This window comes from Aquarana catesbeiana, linkage group LG06 (genome assembly GCF_042186555.1).
Source record: "Aquarana catesbeiana isolate 2022-GZ linkage group LG06, ASM4218655v1, whole genome shotgun sequence".
In the NCBI taxonomy this organism is placed as follows: domain Eukaryota; kingdom Metazoa; phylum Chordata; class Amphibia; order Anura; family Ranidae; genus Aquarana; species Aquarana catesbeiana.
The window spans coordinates 349,268,492-349,285,672 of NC_133329.1; the positions used below are offsets into that span (position 1 = coordinate 349,268,492).

The 17,181-nt window shown below is 35.1% G+C and overlaps 1 protein-coding gene across 4 annotated transcripts in view; it reads left to right on the top strand.

Annotated features, from left to right (window-relative positions):
* Positions 1-17,181, top strand: part of LOC141147040 (sodium channel protein type 2 subunit alpha-like) — a 229,147-nt gene that overhangs the window by 192,858 nt on the left and 19,108 nt on the right. For all 4 annotated transcript variants that reach the window (XM_073634018.1, XM_073634019.1, XM_073634020.1 and 1 more), the window contains exons 21-23: positions 3,842-3,964; positions 12,695-12,979; positions 16,254-16,307. In XM_073634018.1, the coding sequence (XP_073490119.1) occupies positions 3,842-3,964; positions 12,695-12,979; positions 16,254-16,307 (462 nt within the window). The remainder of the gene's footprint in view (positions 1-3,841; positions 3,965-12,694; positions 12,980-16,253; positions 16,308-17,181) is intronic.

A 17,181-nucleotide genomic window follows, 5' to 3' on the forward strand; every position in this document is an offset into this window, starting at 1 on the left:
TACAAATACTTACCTAATCACAGTGATCTCCGGAATTAAAGCTGAGCTGCGCATGTGCTGCTCAGTTTACAGCGGCTGTCCCAGTCCTGTGTGTGGACATGACTAGCTCCTGCGCATTATAAGTCAACCCCTTAATGTTTTTACTAATCTTGCCAAAGTGTCCACAAAGAACATGAATGTTAATTTAAAAAAAGTAGACAATGTGTCCTTAATTAAGTAGCAGATTTAGTGGCATTTGTGGATTTCTGTAATCTGCAAAATAAACCCAATCAAAGTTCAATGTTCAAATGAATGGGTTAATAAACAAATCTGTATTTAATATGCATTCTTTAAAACTATGTTGGCCCTGGCTAACCACGACTACTGGTCACATATCTATTCACTTAAGAAATTTGTAATCATAATGGATAATGGTATTTTAGTATGATGAATTATGATGTTCTGTGGTCTTTCATATTTGATGAAATGATAATGAACTGCATTACTTTAATATTGTATTAATATGTTATGTTTTTGAATGGCCACTGCAATTGTTAAATACTGAAACAATGATTATTTATTATTTTCATAATATTTAAATGCTGAAATAAATCAGGCATTCCCCACATGTGCAACATCCACAGTACATGGTAAGTACAAAAACTAATAATAACACATACTTTTTCATCAAGGCTAAAGAGCACAAATGAAGAAGACTGGGAGGTAATCAGAAACTTTAAGGTTGAGTGCCAATTGCAAAGGAAACAGTGGTGCTAAAATTTTTCAGTAGCGGGTATGTTAATCAGCTGCATTATTGCCCTATGACATTCTGTGTACCAAGCATTGGTCGAAGTGAAGCTTTTGTAAAATTTAGTTACAGTTTTTGAATTTTAGAAAAAAAAAAATATTTTAGTTGAATCAGAAAAAAAAAGACAAAATAATAAATCAGCTTGCCCAGGCTAATTCATACAAATGCATTCGATCACTGCTTGCGGTATGATTCTAATGAAAGGAGTTAGAGTGGTGTGATTCTTTGGAGCGTGATTTCATTGTTGTGTATGTCATCTATTTTATTCATTATTATTTTTGTTCTGCCTTGTGTTCCATTTGTGAAGCAAAAATCTTTCATTAGAAATCAATTAGTGTATTTACATGAAAACACACATTCATTTGATTTGTATTTTTATTTTATTTTTTCCCTTCCCAAGAGGGTATTACAATTAGGTCCATATGAACATGTATATAAACTAAACTTATAGTGAACTAAAATTATAGTGGTTTTGGGGCTACTTTAGTACTTCATTATTTTGAAGAAATTTTTTTTTAAATAGATGATTTATATCTACTATTACATAAAATCTTTATTTTATAAACAAATATTTAATACAAGGTGCACCCCTGACACTGGCGTCACAGATCATTGTGGGTTTTCAAATGCAGCAGGAGTTGTTTACTTTCAGGCTTTCTCTATATAATTTAAACATTCTATTGGGATAGATAAGTCACTCTTATAACTCATTCAGCTGCGTATGTGTAATTTAAGCTTTAGCCTGATAAACACATGAAAAGAAACCCAGAGCTTCACCTGCTGAATGTAAATTGTAAATATATGGGAATATTAATCACATACATATTTATCTAACTGCATTAAATAAAGTAATTTTGACCATGATTAATAACGTGAAAGTATATGAAACACTATATGTTCCCTTTAAAATAAGCCAACCTTTGTCTTATTTGTTTAGAAAATAACACATATGCCTTTGTGATTTAAGGGAATGTATAGTATTATGTATAGAATTACTTTATTAAACAGAATGCAATTTTTTTTTTAAGTTTTTAAAGTTTTATTTCCCATTATTTCCCACTTATCCGTAATTCATATTTGTCACTTGTAGCTAACAAGTTGTGTACTCCAGCACACTTTCCACTTCTTTTGCTAGGGGTTTACTACTTTTATGAATAGCATGGGTCATTGAATCATCTGCAATTTTTTTTAGAAAACATACACAGATAAATGGAGGGACACACCCTTTTCCTATGCTAGCTCATATGGATTATCAGCTAGAAAGAGGCAGTCAAGTTAGCAGCCAATGCTGGACCTTATTATTCAAAATTTAAATGGAAAAGAATTAGCGCATACAAAAAAAAAAAAATTGAAAGAAAAGTTGCAAGCTGAACACTAGAAAAAGATTTCACAGCTCCTCAGATATGACATTGCAATAAATCAGTGCAGTGCAAAAAATGTCCACTCCCTAAAAAAGGGAGATATCATTACCGGACCTCATTGAGCATTTTTTACCCCTGGGGGGGACAAGCCTGTTAGACCTTCCTGTTCATTCAGGGGTCATATGTCTGAGGAGAGCGGCCAATCTTTACCTTGGTGGTGGCAGTGTGTCAACTCTGATGGTTATTTCCACCTTTCCACTCCGGTGTTATTGGAGTTTCTCATTGGCTTGTGGACTATCTGTGATATCGTCCTCATTATTAGAAAGCCTAGTATGTTCTGCAAATTAAATATCATGGATGCACATTGAAATAAATGTTTATTTGTAAAGTAAAGACTGTAAACAAGTAAAGAAAATTATATAAAATACTAATTTATAATCTTGAAAATATTAATATCAATATATTAATAGATATAATCAAAATGTAAGGAAAACTAACCAAAACTAATATAGTTTCCCCAGTAGTCACTAGTAATAATACATTTTCATTATCAGGTATTACCTTTTTTAAAAGGCATGACAGTATTTTTTTTTTCTGAATAATGTGTAAAAACAACATACACTTCTCTTATTGAGATATTTCCAATGCATGCCTCACTTTATAAGAGTCATGTCTTTTTTAGATTAAAATGAAAAATATCTATGGTATATTAATAGTTTTAGACTTGTAAATCAAAATAAACTATTTAATATATTTTAATATATGTTTACTTGATAATTTAGTAAGCAGTTATTCTTTTTTTACATAAAAACCTTTTAAATGATTAATTTAGTATGGATAATAAGTCATTAAGTAGTTTAGTCTATTATTTTATTATCTAATCTAATCTAATCTAATCTCTATTATTATATTATCTAAATATTGTATAGAATGTAATGACTTAATTTTAGTTTCTTTTTTCAAGTTAATGGCACATTAATATAAATACATGCATTATTTTTCACTACATTGAAATTTGATATAAGCAAATGATATAAGCAAATGCATATATATATATATATATATATATATATATATATATATATATATATATATATTTATATATATATATATATATATATATATATATATATATATATATATATATATATATATATATATACCGGTAGATTATGATCTACATTGTACCCTCTACTATTTACAAAACACAATATCACCTCACCCCGATTTCTAAGGCCAAGCCGTAGAATAAGAATTAAGGCCCTGATTAATGATGCCATTAATTCTGAACAGATTTCTATCATATCTCTTTTGGCGGTGGCCCTTGGGTATGATCAACTAGCCGCTATTAAGTCTCTAAGGACCTTAAGAGCACTGAGACCTCTACGTGCATTGTCAAGATTTGACGGCATCAGGGTAAGAGCAATATACACAGACAGGGAAATAGTGCTACTTTTTTTTAATAGGTGCATTCAATTTGTCAAGCTGGCCTTTAATAAAAATTGGGTAAGAAGACTAACATTTTTCTTACAGCTTTACCAACAGGTTTAACATTACTTTCTAATATTTTTCACAGTTTTTCTTAGGTTCACCTGGACATCCTGGAGTATCTTAACAAAACATACATTTCTTTAATATCTAAGTAAAAAATTTGGAAGATCAATGAGATTATTACTTTTGTGTCTTTGTGTAGGTGTCATTGGTTAGCTTAGTAGCTAATGCCTTGGGCTACTCAGAATTAGGGGCCATAAAGTCCCTTAGGACACTGAGGGCATTGAGACCTCTGAGGGCCCTGTCACGATTTGAAGGGATGAGGGTAAGACCACCTAAAAGACGCTAAGATAATGCATGCATAGAAATGAATCGTGCATGTGAAAAAAAGCATACGATATGATAAATCCATGCAGAGATGCTGCAATAACCTCATACATACTGTTTAGCACTAACAGATATGAGGTAGGATGCTTTAACACATTGCAAAACCATATGCTATCACAACATACCAGCTTTTTTTGTTAATATTTGAGTCTATTCAACAGAAATTATATAGTTAAAGTAAAGCTAGGCGAGGTTTAGTGGTGTTACATTTATAATACATTTAGGTTAGTGTAAATACCACTAGCAATATTCCAAGAGTTACCAGTACTATGGTTGGCACCTAATAGTATTAGGACTAGTAGTGATCTGCATTGTTTCATGAACAGTAGCTTCTAGGTGCAACCAAAGTTAATTTTTTTGAAATGTGATTGTTTGAATATTAAGGGCAACTATTATTAATAATAGCCAAATTGCCTTTTGGCAAATGGATGCCATGACACCTTTTTAAGCTATATTCATAAATGGTGACAAACACGTACAGTTTCATTTACTTGTTCTAAATGCAAACTGGAAACCCCAGTGAAAAGAGGTCATTTTGGTTTTTTTCTGTTTAATAGACCCTTTGATTTTTGTTACTTAAGGCTACTAGAAAATAAATGTATTTTCATCTGATGCATGGATGCACTGTCAGTGTTCACATATTTGAAATTGGCAATAAAAACTGAAATATAAGCATTCCCTGACCACTATCTGCTGCCATATCATACGTGGTGAATCGCTGTCTAAAAAAATTAAACACATCTGCTTTAATTAACCTGCCCATTAAATGCACCGAGCTGTTTGTATACAAGTTAATGGACACATCTGCAGACTGACACACAAGGGTGCTTTAAGAATGTATTTAACATGATGATGGCATGGAACCCATTTTCATTGTATGTACAAGTACATTACCCAACTAATGTATGAGGTGAATGCTTTAAATAACAAAAACTAAGGTTACATTTACCAATGGATTAAATTATTTTGATCATTTTATTTGTGTGACTAAAAGACACAAAATAGGAAAGAGCATAGGTTCAGAGAAAAGTTTAAAAACATAAAGATACGTTCAGGTGGCTTTTGCATATAGTTAATGACATTGCAAAGACCATGGTGGTGATTTGCATAAGAAGTTGCGAGCTGAGTATTCACATTGAATATTTATTCATGTGTAGTGCAATTAAAAGAAGAATTTTCTTTGCACATGATTGGATGATGGAAATGATCACAGCTTTACCGTCCTAATTGAAATATGGACTTCATTAACTGCAGGAGAGTGTGGGACCCAAAAACTGGTAGTACATCAACAGATGTTAGGTGATGTTAGGCTATGGAACGTGAGTGGGAAAATGAATGGACATGGTGGAGAGGTGGGACAGTGGAATCACACTCTCCACCTTGTCCAATGAGAGAACGGCTAAATCTGTGTCTGTTCAGATGTGTGTTCAAACGTTAATACCAGAAATAATAACATTTTATAGATTTTTACTCCAGGAGTATATCATGAGTTTAGCAATTCTATAGAAATGCTTAAAAAATGCATAACGATTTAACTAAACCCATTCGATTTTAGTCGATTTAAATGTACTAGAAATTGGTCGACTAAAATACGACTAAAACTAAAACAATTTAGATGACTAAAGTATGACTGAAACTAAAATGGCATTTGAGGCAAAAGACTATGGCTAAAACTAAATCGAAATTTGACATCAAAATTAGCAATGCCTGGAAGCAAGTGGAGATCATTGGAGTAGATGTGTCTACTATCATTGATTTCCAGTTTTCAGGGGCATCAACCAGTCATGGTATATACATAGTTATATTGGCACAAGCTGGACCAACATAATTATGTATAAAGTACCCATGCCTAGAATTATTCTTTAAGGGATGCCAATAGTGAACAGGCAAAATTCTCTGTAGGTTGTTGGATTGTGTTGATATAAAGTGAGAAAATGAAGAATTTTTGATGATAACAGACCTTAAATAAATAATTTCAGAGAAAACAGTTAATGCAAAAACTGTTCATTCCATATTTATGTAAAGTAAATGTAACAAAGATAGCTAAGCAGTGTAGCTAACAGAATTGTTATCATTATTAAAAAGGATTTGTACAGTTTGCTTAGTGCTTTACAAAACAAAGAAAGACTACACCACAAGACAAGAGGGTTAGGAGGGCTCTTGAGAGCTTACAATCTAAAAAAGGAATTTATATATATTGATAATCGTTAATATTATTATTATTATTATTGTTATCATCATCACTATTTTCTATACTACAGGACATTTAGCTTTAAACATCAATGAACAGATGCTATGATACCTAACATTGCACATTTCTTGTGTGTCAGTCAATATTACATTTTTACAGTAATTTTTGAGAGGGCACGTGAACTAAAGTTTTTGCTTTAAAACAGATAACAGCATAGAGCTTAGTCTATAGCTAAAATTCTCAGGAACAAAATGCTATAGATTTTGCTCAAATTAAATAAACTATATTATATGAACCACCAATCCACAGACTAAATGGAAATTTAATGGAAAAGGTTTTAATTCTCATTTTTACTTTTGTAATTGTTGGTGAAATTTTATGTGCAGCAAGAGTCTCCATTGATTTAATCAAAAATACAATATTTCAATGCATGCATTCAATGGTTAAAAAAACACGTAAGCATGGTACACTGCTTGATTTTAAGGATAAATAAGACAACTCAACTTTAAAAATGAAAAATAAAGTTGAACTGTCAGATATGCATGCTCACTGGCTTGTTCTTGAATAAAATTGCATTTCAAACTTCAAGTCCAATAAAAATAAACCTGTGAATAGAACCAATTCAACCAGTTTGAGTCCTACATATAACTAGTATAATGCTCATTTTACAAATTTTAACATGTGCATGTGTAAATTTGAATATATCATAAAAATAAATAATTTCTTGCATGGTTTCATGCAATAATAAACCACTTAGGTTATAAAAACATAAAAAATGCCCTCAGATAAAGAAATGTCGCTGATTTTATACATGCTAATTTATATATTTTTTAAACTTTGTAAGATTACAGTTAGAGTACTATATATTTTTAATGTACACAGTTGTTTTATTGCAAAGAATGTGTCTCTGCTTTTGTTTTACTGTACAATGTGCCATTAAATGTTTAAGAAAGTGAAGGAATGTCTGCTGTACAAAAAAAAATAACATTTTAGTCATTATTCTGTATATTTTGTGAAGTGTTGAGTCATTTCTCAGTGCTACATAAATGTGGATAATCAAACAGCCTTAAAAATACCACACTTCATTTACAAAAAAATTAATAAAATACATAAACTGAAAATAAGAAAAAATTACTTGTACCCGCCTGACATCCCTTGATATGAAAATCATGGGATGTGGGTAGAAAATTGTTGGCTAGAGAGTGGCTGCATTTGAATGGATGCATCCACTAGGGTACTTTGGCTGCTGGCTGTCAGAATACAGTAGCCATCAGTGGAGATTCCTTCATCCCCACTGTTTAGCATGAATTGGGAAATTGATAGATTTTTCTCATTCATTCCACAAGGTTGAGCAAGAGAAATCTTACAGTATATGACCAGCTTAAAGTGGTTGTAAACGCAAGTAAAAAAAAAAAAAAACTGCAAGACAAAGGCATAATGAGCTAGTATGCATATCATACTAGCTCATTATGTATTACTTACCTTAGATCGAAACCCCCGCAGCAGTCCTAGTTCACTGCTCCGGCCCGCGACATCGTTACTTCCGGGTATTACGGGCTCCGGCTCTGTAATTGGCCAGAGCTGCGATGACGTCACTCCCGCGCATGTACATGGAAACCGCCAGTAACAGAACAGTCTAACTGAAGCAATTGCTTCAGTTTGCTTCAGTGCGCATGTGCCAATGATGTCAGCACATGCAAATACAGGGGATATCTCCTAAACCGTGCAGGTTTAGGAGATATCCAGGGTAGCTAAAGGTAAGCCTTATTATAGGCTTTCCTGTAGCAAAAAGTGTGTTGTAAGGGTTTACAACCACTTTAAGGTTTTAAAAGGAACAATTAATTGGAGTCAGTGATGCCTCTGGTTGATTATCAATTGATTTTCAAATTTTTCAAACTTGCAAATATCAACTAAACAGCATCAATGATCTATACATAAAACTTTCTGACACAAAAAATAAAAATTTTCAGAAAGAAAATTAACATATTCTAAAACCAATATATATAATAATGATATTTTTTTATCTGTAGTGGAGTACATATTCATTTTAACATCTACTATTTAAAAACATAATTTACAGGGAAGCCTTTTCTCTTTTTACTTAACTTAAGTTACTTTCAAAATATACATATATCTATTAAATATAAAAAAATTAACAATTATTTTGTTATCCATCTTTATTGATCTTGGTGGACATATGCAAACATATTTTTATGAGTTTCTGGACTAAATTTAGATTAGATTAAAAAAAAAATTAAATATTGTAAAATATCCTCCAGATATACATTGTAAGACTGTCAATGGAATTTTGAAAAACTTCCTCCATAGACTGTAACATTCAATCACACAAACGTGGTTCAGTTTATAATAAGTAGCTTAACTAGGAATTATGCAAGGGTTTCTACTGATTTGCCGAGTCCTACAGAAATCTTGACTGCGGTAAACTGAATTTAATATAATGTAGCCTACTGGAGAATGCACCACCACTTGAGTACTAGCCTTTCATTACCAAGCTATTTTTTTTTTCAGTTTTCATTGCTGTCATAATTTGACTGACAGTTACTCGATCATGCAACACTTTGCCTAAGTTTATTTTTTATAATTTTTTGAGACAGATAGAGCTTTCCTTTGGTAGTATTTAAAGAGGTTAGAGAAGTCTCTGAGAACTCTCAGTGTTTTTCACCTTAATGCAATCTATGCATTAAGGTGAAAAACCTTCTGTGCTGCTGCAGGCCCCCAGAGCCCCCCTTTTACCTACCTGTACCCAGTCTTTCCAGTGACGAGAACAAGCACAGCAGCTCCAGATGCTGTCTCGGGTCCTCATTAAATAGATTGATAGCAGCAGGAACCACCATTGGCTCCCGCTGCTGTCAATCAAATCCAGTGACACAGGAGACGGGGACGGGGCCGAGTCATGCTGTCTGTGTCAATGGACGCAGCAGCAGGACTCAGGGACATGCCCGCATGAGTGCTCCCTTTGCTTTCCGAGGGGGAACTCGAGAAGAGTTGGAGCCAAGAGCGCCCCTGAGGGACCCCAGAAGAGGAGGATCGGGCCGCTCTGTGCAAAACCCTTGCACAGAGGAGATAGGTATGACATGTTTGTTATTTTTTTAATAAAAAAAAAAAAAAACCCTCTAGTATCACTTTAATAACCACTGGGTTTTTATTCTATAGTGTACAAAGGAAAATACCAAAAATTGGGCTTGCTTAAACCTACCTTTCATTTTCTTATCTTTGAAATAAGATCCCAGAATCATTGGTAGTCAGTGGCACTTTAAACCCCCCCCCAACCTTAAAAAAAAAAACAATAATCATTGGTGGTCAATGACACCTTAAGGTCCCAGAATAAAAAACAATCCCACAATCATTGGAGGCCAGTGGCAATCTAACACCCCCCCCCCCCCCCCCCCGCCGTGCTTGGAAATATTCAGTGCATTCACAACAGAGGAAGGGGAGCTGCCTCTGTTGTTAATGGACCAAATGTTTCTAAACACCACTCGTGTTTATATTTCAAATGTGCTTACACTTATGATTGGTTCAGAGCTATCACAAGGAACAAAGCCACTTTGATGGGCTCTAAACATTGTGACTGTAATCTAAACTGTCCAGTGACAGCTCAGACCACAGCCATTCACAGACACACTGGTTGCCCGAGTGTGTTTTCTAAAGTAACGCTGATAAATGGCACTCCAGATAGCTGGAGGCATATGTGGTATTTTAAAAGAAATCTTAAGTTTTTATTTATTTATTTATTGCATTTATGTTAAGGGAACAGAGAAAACTTGAATGTACTGCTGATTTTAAACACATTTCAGGCTTTGTTATATTTTATGTAATTTAAGATTGATGGTTTTATGAGCAGGATCCAAGCATGGAATTCTATGATTCCCTCTCTATAAAATATATATCACAAGATCTTGCAATGTCACAGTAAGTATTTAACACCAACATGGTAGACAGTCCATTTGAAATATTTTTAAATATATAATATTATTAACCTTAGCATTAACTTATTAAACACAGTTTATCTAATTAGTTAACAATATTAATTATAAAAATACAAAATAGCATTTAGATATTATAAATATTCTCTTCTATTTGGCAATATAGCATTTCACCAAATTTTATGTTGTCTCATTAAAATTACATATGAGCATGAGACCAGATTCCTATATTTTAAGGACAGCAACATCAATTTAGAATTAATTATTTATATGCCTTTTAATGACTTTACAAATTCAGTTCAGATACTATGGCTTATGACTGAAGTTTGAAATTGATGCAACAAATATTTTGTCTAAATGGAAAGAGTTTTATTTGTTAAGAATGTTTCCATATAGAGAATGGAATAAAAGTCTTAGTGAATACATCATTACTGCGTGCCTGGCTTTATGCACAACAATAGTAGCTACTAGTACAGCAGTTTGTGAATGATTCATGTGAAGCGATTGCTTGCATTAGGAGTTCTTCATTCCCAATAAAAAAAATCACATCTGCATGATTACGTAACACTTTCTTTGTTCTCAGCTGTCATCTGTTTATGTTGTGTGTTTTGTTTAATTATTTTGTGAACTGTATTTATTAAACTGATACAGGGTCATTTATTAAAAATATTTTTTGTCCTTGGTCAACCTGTGGTTGGCCCTTGAATCAACTTTTTCACCAAGCTAAAAATAACATTGATGAGAAAAATTGGAGGATAGGATTGGGACTTTACATGAGGCATGTGGATGTGTATAATAATATATATGTAGAATATAAATACATTGGATGTCACAATCCCCTAGGGGCAATTCATGATAGCAATACTGGCGAACATAATTAATCAATAGAATCAAGCATTTATGATATAAAGAATATAATCATAAAAAATCAACATAGTTGATATAATAATAATACATTTAATAATAAATAATGGATTACTGGACATGATTTGTGACAAACAGTAAATGAGAATCAGAACAAAATCGATTATATACAAATGATAAATACATAGTTCACATGATTGATACAGACAATGAACATAATAGTTTGTTATAGTTATTGGAGCAAGCTTGGCTTGGCATCCCCGGATGAACACTCAACGTGTTTCACAGCCTGTTGCCAATCGTCAGGAGTTTGATGCATGGGTTGAACTACAAAGTAATTGAATATTTAATAAGTTTAATAGCTGCTACTTATGCATTCTACCCTAAAGATGAAGGAAAGGGTGATATCTTTACTACTTACAGAGCGGCCCATAAGTTGGAATTAGCTCCAAAGGTAGGATTGGACGGTGGTCTGATGTGAGTAATCTCAACCGAGTCGGGAAGCCTCCAGATAAGGACCAAGGGGGAAATGCAGCCACAGAGCGGGCTTGACAGCCCCTATATAAAATATAATGCATGCTATGTGCATAAACGGCCTCTGCCAAATTCTGTGTAATAAAGGTAAATAAATAATAATAAAGAAAAAGAAAAATCGGTAAATACAGTGGTGTAAGGAAATAGACGAGACAGGGTAAGACAGGTCACACTTACTTCTGGCCTCTAAAAATAACATTGAATTCTATTAATAAAGCTGAAAGGTTAAATTTCTTCTCTATAGCCAGCATGTACAGTAATAGAGAGTTGTAGAACTAGCACTCTTACTCTAGCCACTTTAGGTGGGTTTTCTCACCAGTCTATAAAAAAAGTGTAATGATTACGTATGTATATAATAGGAGAAGTAAATCTTTCAATTAAAGGGTTTATGGTATAAGGTTGGGCAGCTTCCGATGATAGCAGGCCTTTTCAGCTACTAGGTTGCATACACAGGGGCAGTCATGTCCGTTTCAATGCAGCCAAAAACCTAAATTGCCCTATAACTAGCATGTAATGGGGAGTTACAGATCTACCCATCCCATTGGAGGTTTCTTGGACAAGTATATATTTAGATAACAGATTCTTGGATATTCTAATTTTTTGTTGATATTTTTAAAGACTTGTCCCTGTTCTTAGATGAGAACTTCCAGCAAGGTGGAAATTTAGGTGCACGATATTCAAGAAGTTTTTTCACAACCTGGCTATGGGAGTCCCTTTAACATTCCTGTCAATGCATACATCCATATAATAGATCAGTGAAATTGCCCAACTGTGTGGCGTTAACAAATGACCCTTGTATCTAAAATGTATGTCACATTTATTTTGTTTAGTTTGTTTGCATGTTTATTTAACACATTTATTTACAGTATGTATTTAATTACCCTTTAATTTGTCTTTTTTTCTAACATGTGTGTTAAATCTCTAGTTATGTAAATCATCTAGGCGTTTTTTATATTTTGTATTCTTTCTTCTGATTTATATATTTTTTTACATTATTGTGAAACTCCTTTTCAGTGTTTATTTGTATGTGTTTAATCTTAGATATACATTCATAGCTCATCTCATTATCACGTTTTCAAAAGACTGTGGAAGCTGTTGGTAACATGTATTTCCTCCGTCTCAATTTTTGTACTAGGTGGTTGTAAATGCCCTCATAGGTGCCATACCTTCCATCATGAACGTGCTGCTGGTTTGTCTAATATTTTGGCTAATTTTTAGCATTATGGGGGTGAACATGTTCGCAGGAAAATATGGCTACTGTCTAAATGTCACATCGGAGGAATACTTTGATGTTGAGGTGGTCAATAATAAATCAGAGTGTGACGCCCTGATAGCAGCCAATAATCAAAGCGCAAGATGGAAAACCGTCAAAGTGAACTTTGATAATGTTGGCTTTGGTTATCTATCTTTGCTTCAAGTGGTAAGATATAAATATAAATGTGTTATATTTTACTGTGTAATTCAGTTTAACTCACCCAATGCTGCACAGGCTTTGTGTTTTTTATGATCTGTTTTTATGTGACACTTTACTAATTGTAAATCTCTCTTAAGTTGTTCTTGATGCACAAAAATGAGTTTAGCATTTTTTTTTGTATTATTTGTTAATTTGTTTAATAAACATATTTGCTGCTTGCAAGCAATATAGAGTATTTTATAGCACTTTACAAACATCTATATATGATTTGTATTTTCTTAGCTACAAAAACATTTGCCAGCACCTTACTTAAATGCCGCGTACACACAACCGGACTTTACGGCATACTTTGCTCGGCGGACTTTTCGACGGACTTTACGAATGAACGGACTTGCCTACACACGATCAACCAAAGTCCAACGGATTCGTACGTGATGACATACGACCGGACTAAAACAAGGACGTTCATAGCCAGTAGCCAATAGCTGTCCTAGCCTCGGTTTTTGTCCATCGGACTAGCATACAGACGAGCGGACTTTTCGACTGGACTCGAGTCCGTCGGATAGATTTAAAACATGTTTCAAATCTAAGTCCGTCAAACTTTTGAGAAGAAAAAGTCCGCTGGAGCCCACACATGATCGAATTGTCCAATGGACTCCGGTACGCCGGACCAAGTATGCCGCTCGTGTGTACGCGGCAAAGGAGTTGCTAAACCCAGGACCCTGCATATTTTGTCTCCCGCAGTACACACAAATTGGAAATGCAATAGTTTTAGTAAATATAAACGGCTAAATACTCTTTCTCGTTAGCAGTTAGAGCAGTTTTGTGACTTCTATTAGTGTCCAGCAGAGCACTGGTTAAAGCTTGTGGGAGGAGTTTTCATTCTCCCATGATTGTCCTATGAGGCTGCAGGACCCCTCACCCCCTGTCTGGGGGGAGAGTGCTGATTGGCCCTGTGCTAATCACATGCACTCTCCAAAGAAAAAAAAAAACTTTCTAGCAATACACATCAAACTGAGCATGTGCAGCTTGCCCCCAATACTCTGTTCTATCAGGAGATGGGTTGGGGGCTGTGGAACAAGGGGAGGATCAGAGAAGATAGGATCAAACAGCCTTTTTACATAATGCGGAGGATTAACCCCTTAGATTCCACAGTGAGTATAACAAGCATGCTTTACTGCATATATGAACTGATTTTACTGTTGTGGGTTTAGTAACTCTTTAATAACGGCCATATCAACCATTAAGACAGCAGCATCTATAATAAAGAAAAAAAATCCTTAAATATGATGTGGTATATCAATGTAATATAATCCACATACTAACTATAATCTAAATTAATAAAATATCCAAGAAAATATGTATTATTGGTTTGTGAGATATGGATGATATGTCCCTAAGACTGAAGCAAAGGACTGAGAATGAAATGTTAAATGAACTACAAGCTTTAGTAGACTGCTGACAACATATGCATCCAACATGTATGTCTTCATGTCAATCACATAATACACTCCTTCAGTGCCAGCTGGAACTCCTTGAAGTGTGTCTACTTCCCAATGGTGGAAATTAAGCATGTCCCCATCTTCTATCACACAATGTAATGTACAAACTGATAGGGTGCCTAAACACCCTATCAGTAGCTCTAGCATTGTCACATGGCAGAGTGTGCCAATGGCTGTGCAAATAATCATAAGAAAATTTACATACACAAATCTATTTATATCTGCTACAGCTTGTCATTTTTAAAATATTTTTTTCCATATATTCAAGCTGTAGCAAGTCCCAGGGGCCTTGAAAACTGAGGCACACAATATTCTAACAGAGACTTTTTTAGCTTAAAGGGGTTGTAAACCCTCAAGGTTTTTCATCTTAATGCATTCTATGCAATAAGGTGGTAAAACCTCCTGTGCTGCAGCTGCCCCCCATTGCCCCCCTTTTACTTACATGAACCCGGTCTTTACAGCGACGGGGGACAAGCACACCAGCTCCAGCCGGTGTTTTGGGTCCTGCTTGGATAGATTGAAAGCAGCGCAGCCATTGGCTCCTGCTGCTGTCAATCAAATCCAATGACACGGGAGCCAGGGGCCTAGCCGAGTCCTGCTGTCTGTGTCAATGGACGCAGCAGCATGAGTGCCCCTAGGGAGAGGGGCTCTCCAACGAGGCTCTCGAGAAGGGGAGGATCAGGGCCACTCTGTGCAAAACCAACTGCACAGAGGAGGTAACTATGACATGTTTGTTTTGTTTTTTTGTTTTTTAAATGAACCTTTACATAACCTTTAACTTCTTGCCACCCACATAACACATATATGCGGTGACTCTCTATATGCGTCTATGGGCTGCAGGGGTTTCTGTGCTGACTGTGTATTCACAGTGCACTCTCAGGACACAGAACAAGCTGTTAAAGTCAACTTCAGTCTATACTAATAAGCAGGAACTGGCGGAGCCTGATCACATGTTCACCACGACAGTCAATCACAGTGGTCACATGGTTGCACAAACTTTCCAACCCGATAATAGTCCACCCAAAGGGATGGGCGGGAAAGGGTTAAAGAAGCTAAAGCCACCTAAAAAGTGTTGTTGAGGTGAAGAAAAACCGCTGAAAATACCTTTCGTTAAAGAGAAATTTGGTCATTTATAAAAAATTAGAAGCTAGCAGCTACAAATACTGTAGTTGCTGTTTTTTAATAAAGGTACTCAGGAGTCCAGTGCTGTCTTCGCCCAGGCTGGTATTCATCGTGGGAGGGTGGTTGGGACTTCCTGCTGTTTCACAGCTGTCATTCCACAGCGAGATGTACTGCAAGACCCAGAAGGTGCGGGCAGGAAGGGGGGGGGGGGTGTGAGAAAAGTGGGAGTACCTCTCAGAGATAAGTATCCCATAAAAAAAACAATTTCCAATGATGGTGAGGTTAAACTTTGGGGGGTTGGGGTTGCAGGAGAATGAGCAGAACTTCCTATTTTAAGTTTTACTTAAAAAAAAATGCTATAAGCTTCACCCAATGCCAGTCAAATGACTAATAGCCTAGACATTTGAACATGTGATCTCTACTAAAAGAGAGAATCGGTTAGTCTGAACTTTTGTCCACCACTTTGGCAGCGATCATATCTTTCCAGAAAGACAATTAAAAAGGCTATATATTTACACAGGAGTATAGGTGCAAAGGTATTTATTATATAAGGAATAAACGTAGTAATTTATTTGTGTTTTGCTGTTTTAGTATAATGAATACTTCTTTACTAATAACGGACTTAAAAAATGACTACTATTATTTTCACTTTACAGGCAACATTTAAAGGCTGGATGGACATTATGTATGCCGCTGTTGATTCTAGAAAGGTTGGTGTTGCTTAATTTGGGATATAAAAACTCTCTAGATATTCTTTGAGTAAAAAATGCACTTAAAACATACAGAAGTTATAGTTATATTGTTCTAGGTAAGTTTACATAGGTTGAGCCTTAGGAGATCTGTTATAGAATTATTGATTCATTAAAAATAAAAAAGAACAGTACATGTGATCTATTTATAATCCTTATGTCACACAGGTTGCTACAGTCCAAAGCAAATCCATGCCCATTTTAAATATATGCCCTGTATGCCTTTAGCATTTGAAGTTAAATGGGTTTATGAAGAGTAAAGGCATATTATAGGGTCATGTTTTTTAACTAAACCACTTCATATGATCTGTGCTACTATAAAAAGGAGTTGGAAGCGAGCTAAGAAGTAGGGGTGATTGAGTTAGGAGAACCATTGATGCATTGCTTTGTTGCTGCTAAATGTTTGCATGTAGATCAGTCTAATCTGCAAAGAATAAAGCTGGCTACACACAGGCCGGGAGACAACGGCCGGTTAAAAAAAAACAGCTGACATTCGGCCTGTGTGTATGTCGGTCTGTCTGACAGAAGCCAGCCAAACTCCTGATCAGCACTCACAGCCAATGGCAGAGAGTGCTGATCGGTGTGTTCTGGTGGGGGTTCCCTCTGTCAGAACACAACATCTCAGCAGGAGAGATTGCTGAACTAACCTCACATGGTTAGTACAGTGGCTATGACCAGAGCTGGAAGGTTTTTTCCGTTCAACCCGTGGGGTTGAACCAACAAAACCAAGAGTGTGTACCCGGCTTAACCCTGTTTAGGAATCTAGGCAATCACAATTCATGATATAAAACAGAATGCGCTCACATGGCAATTGCACAATTTACCCTTTTATCCC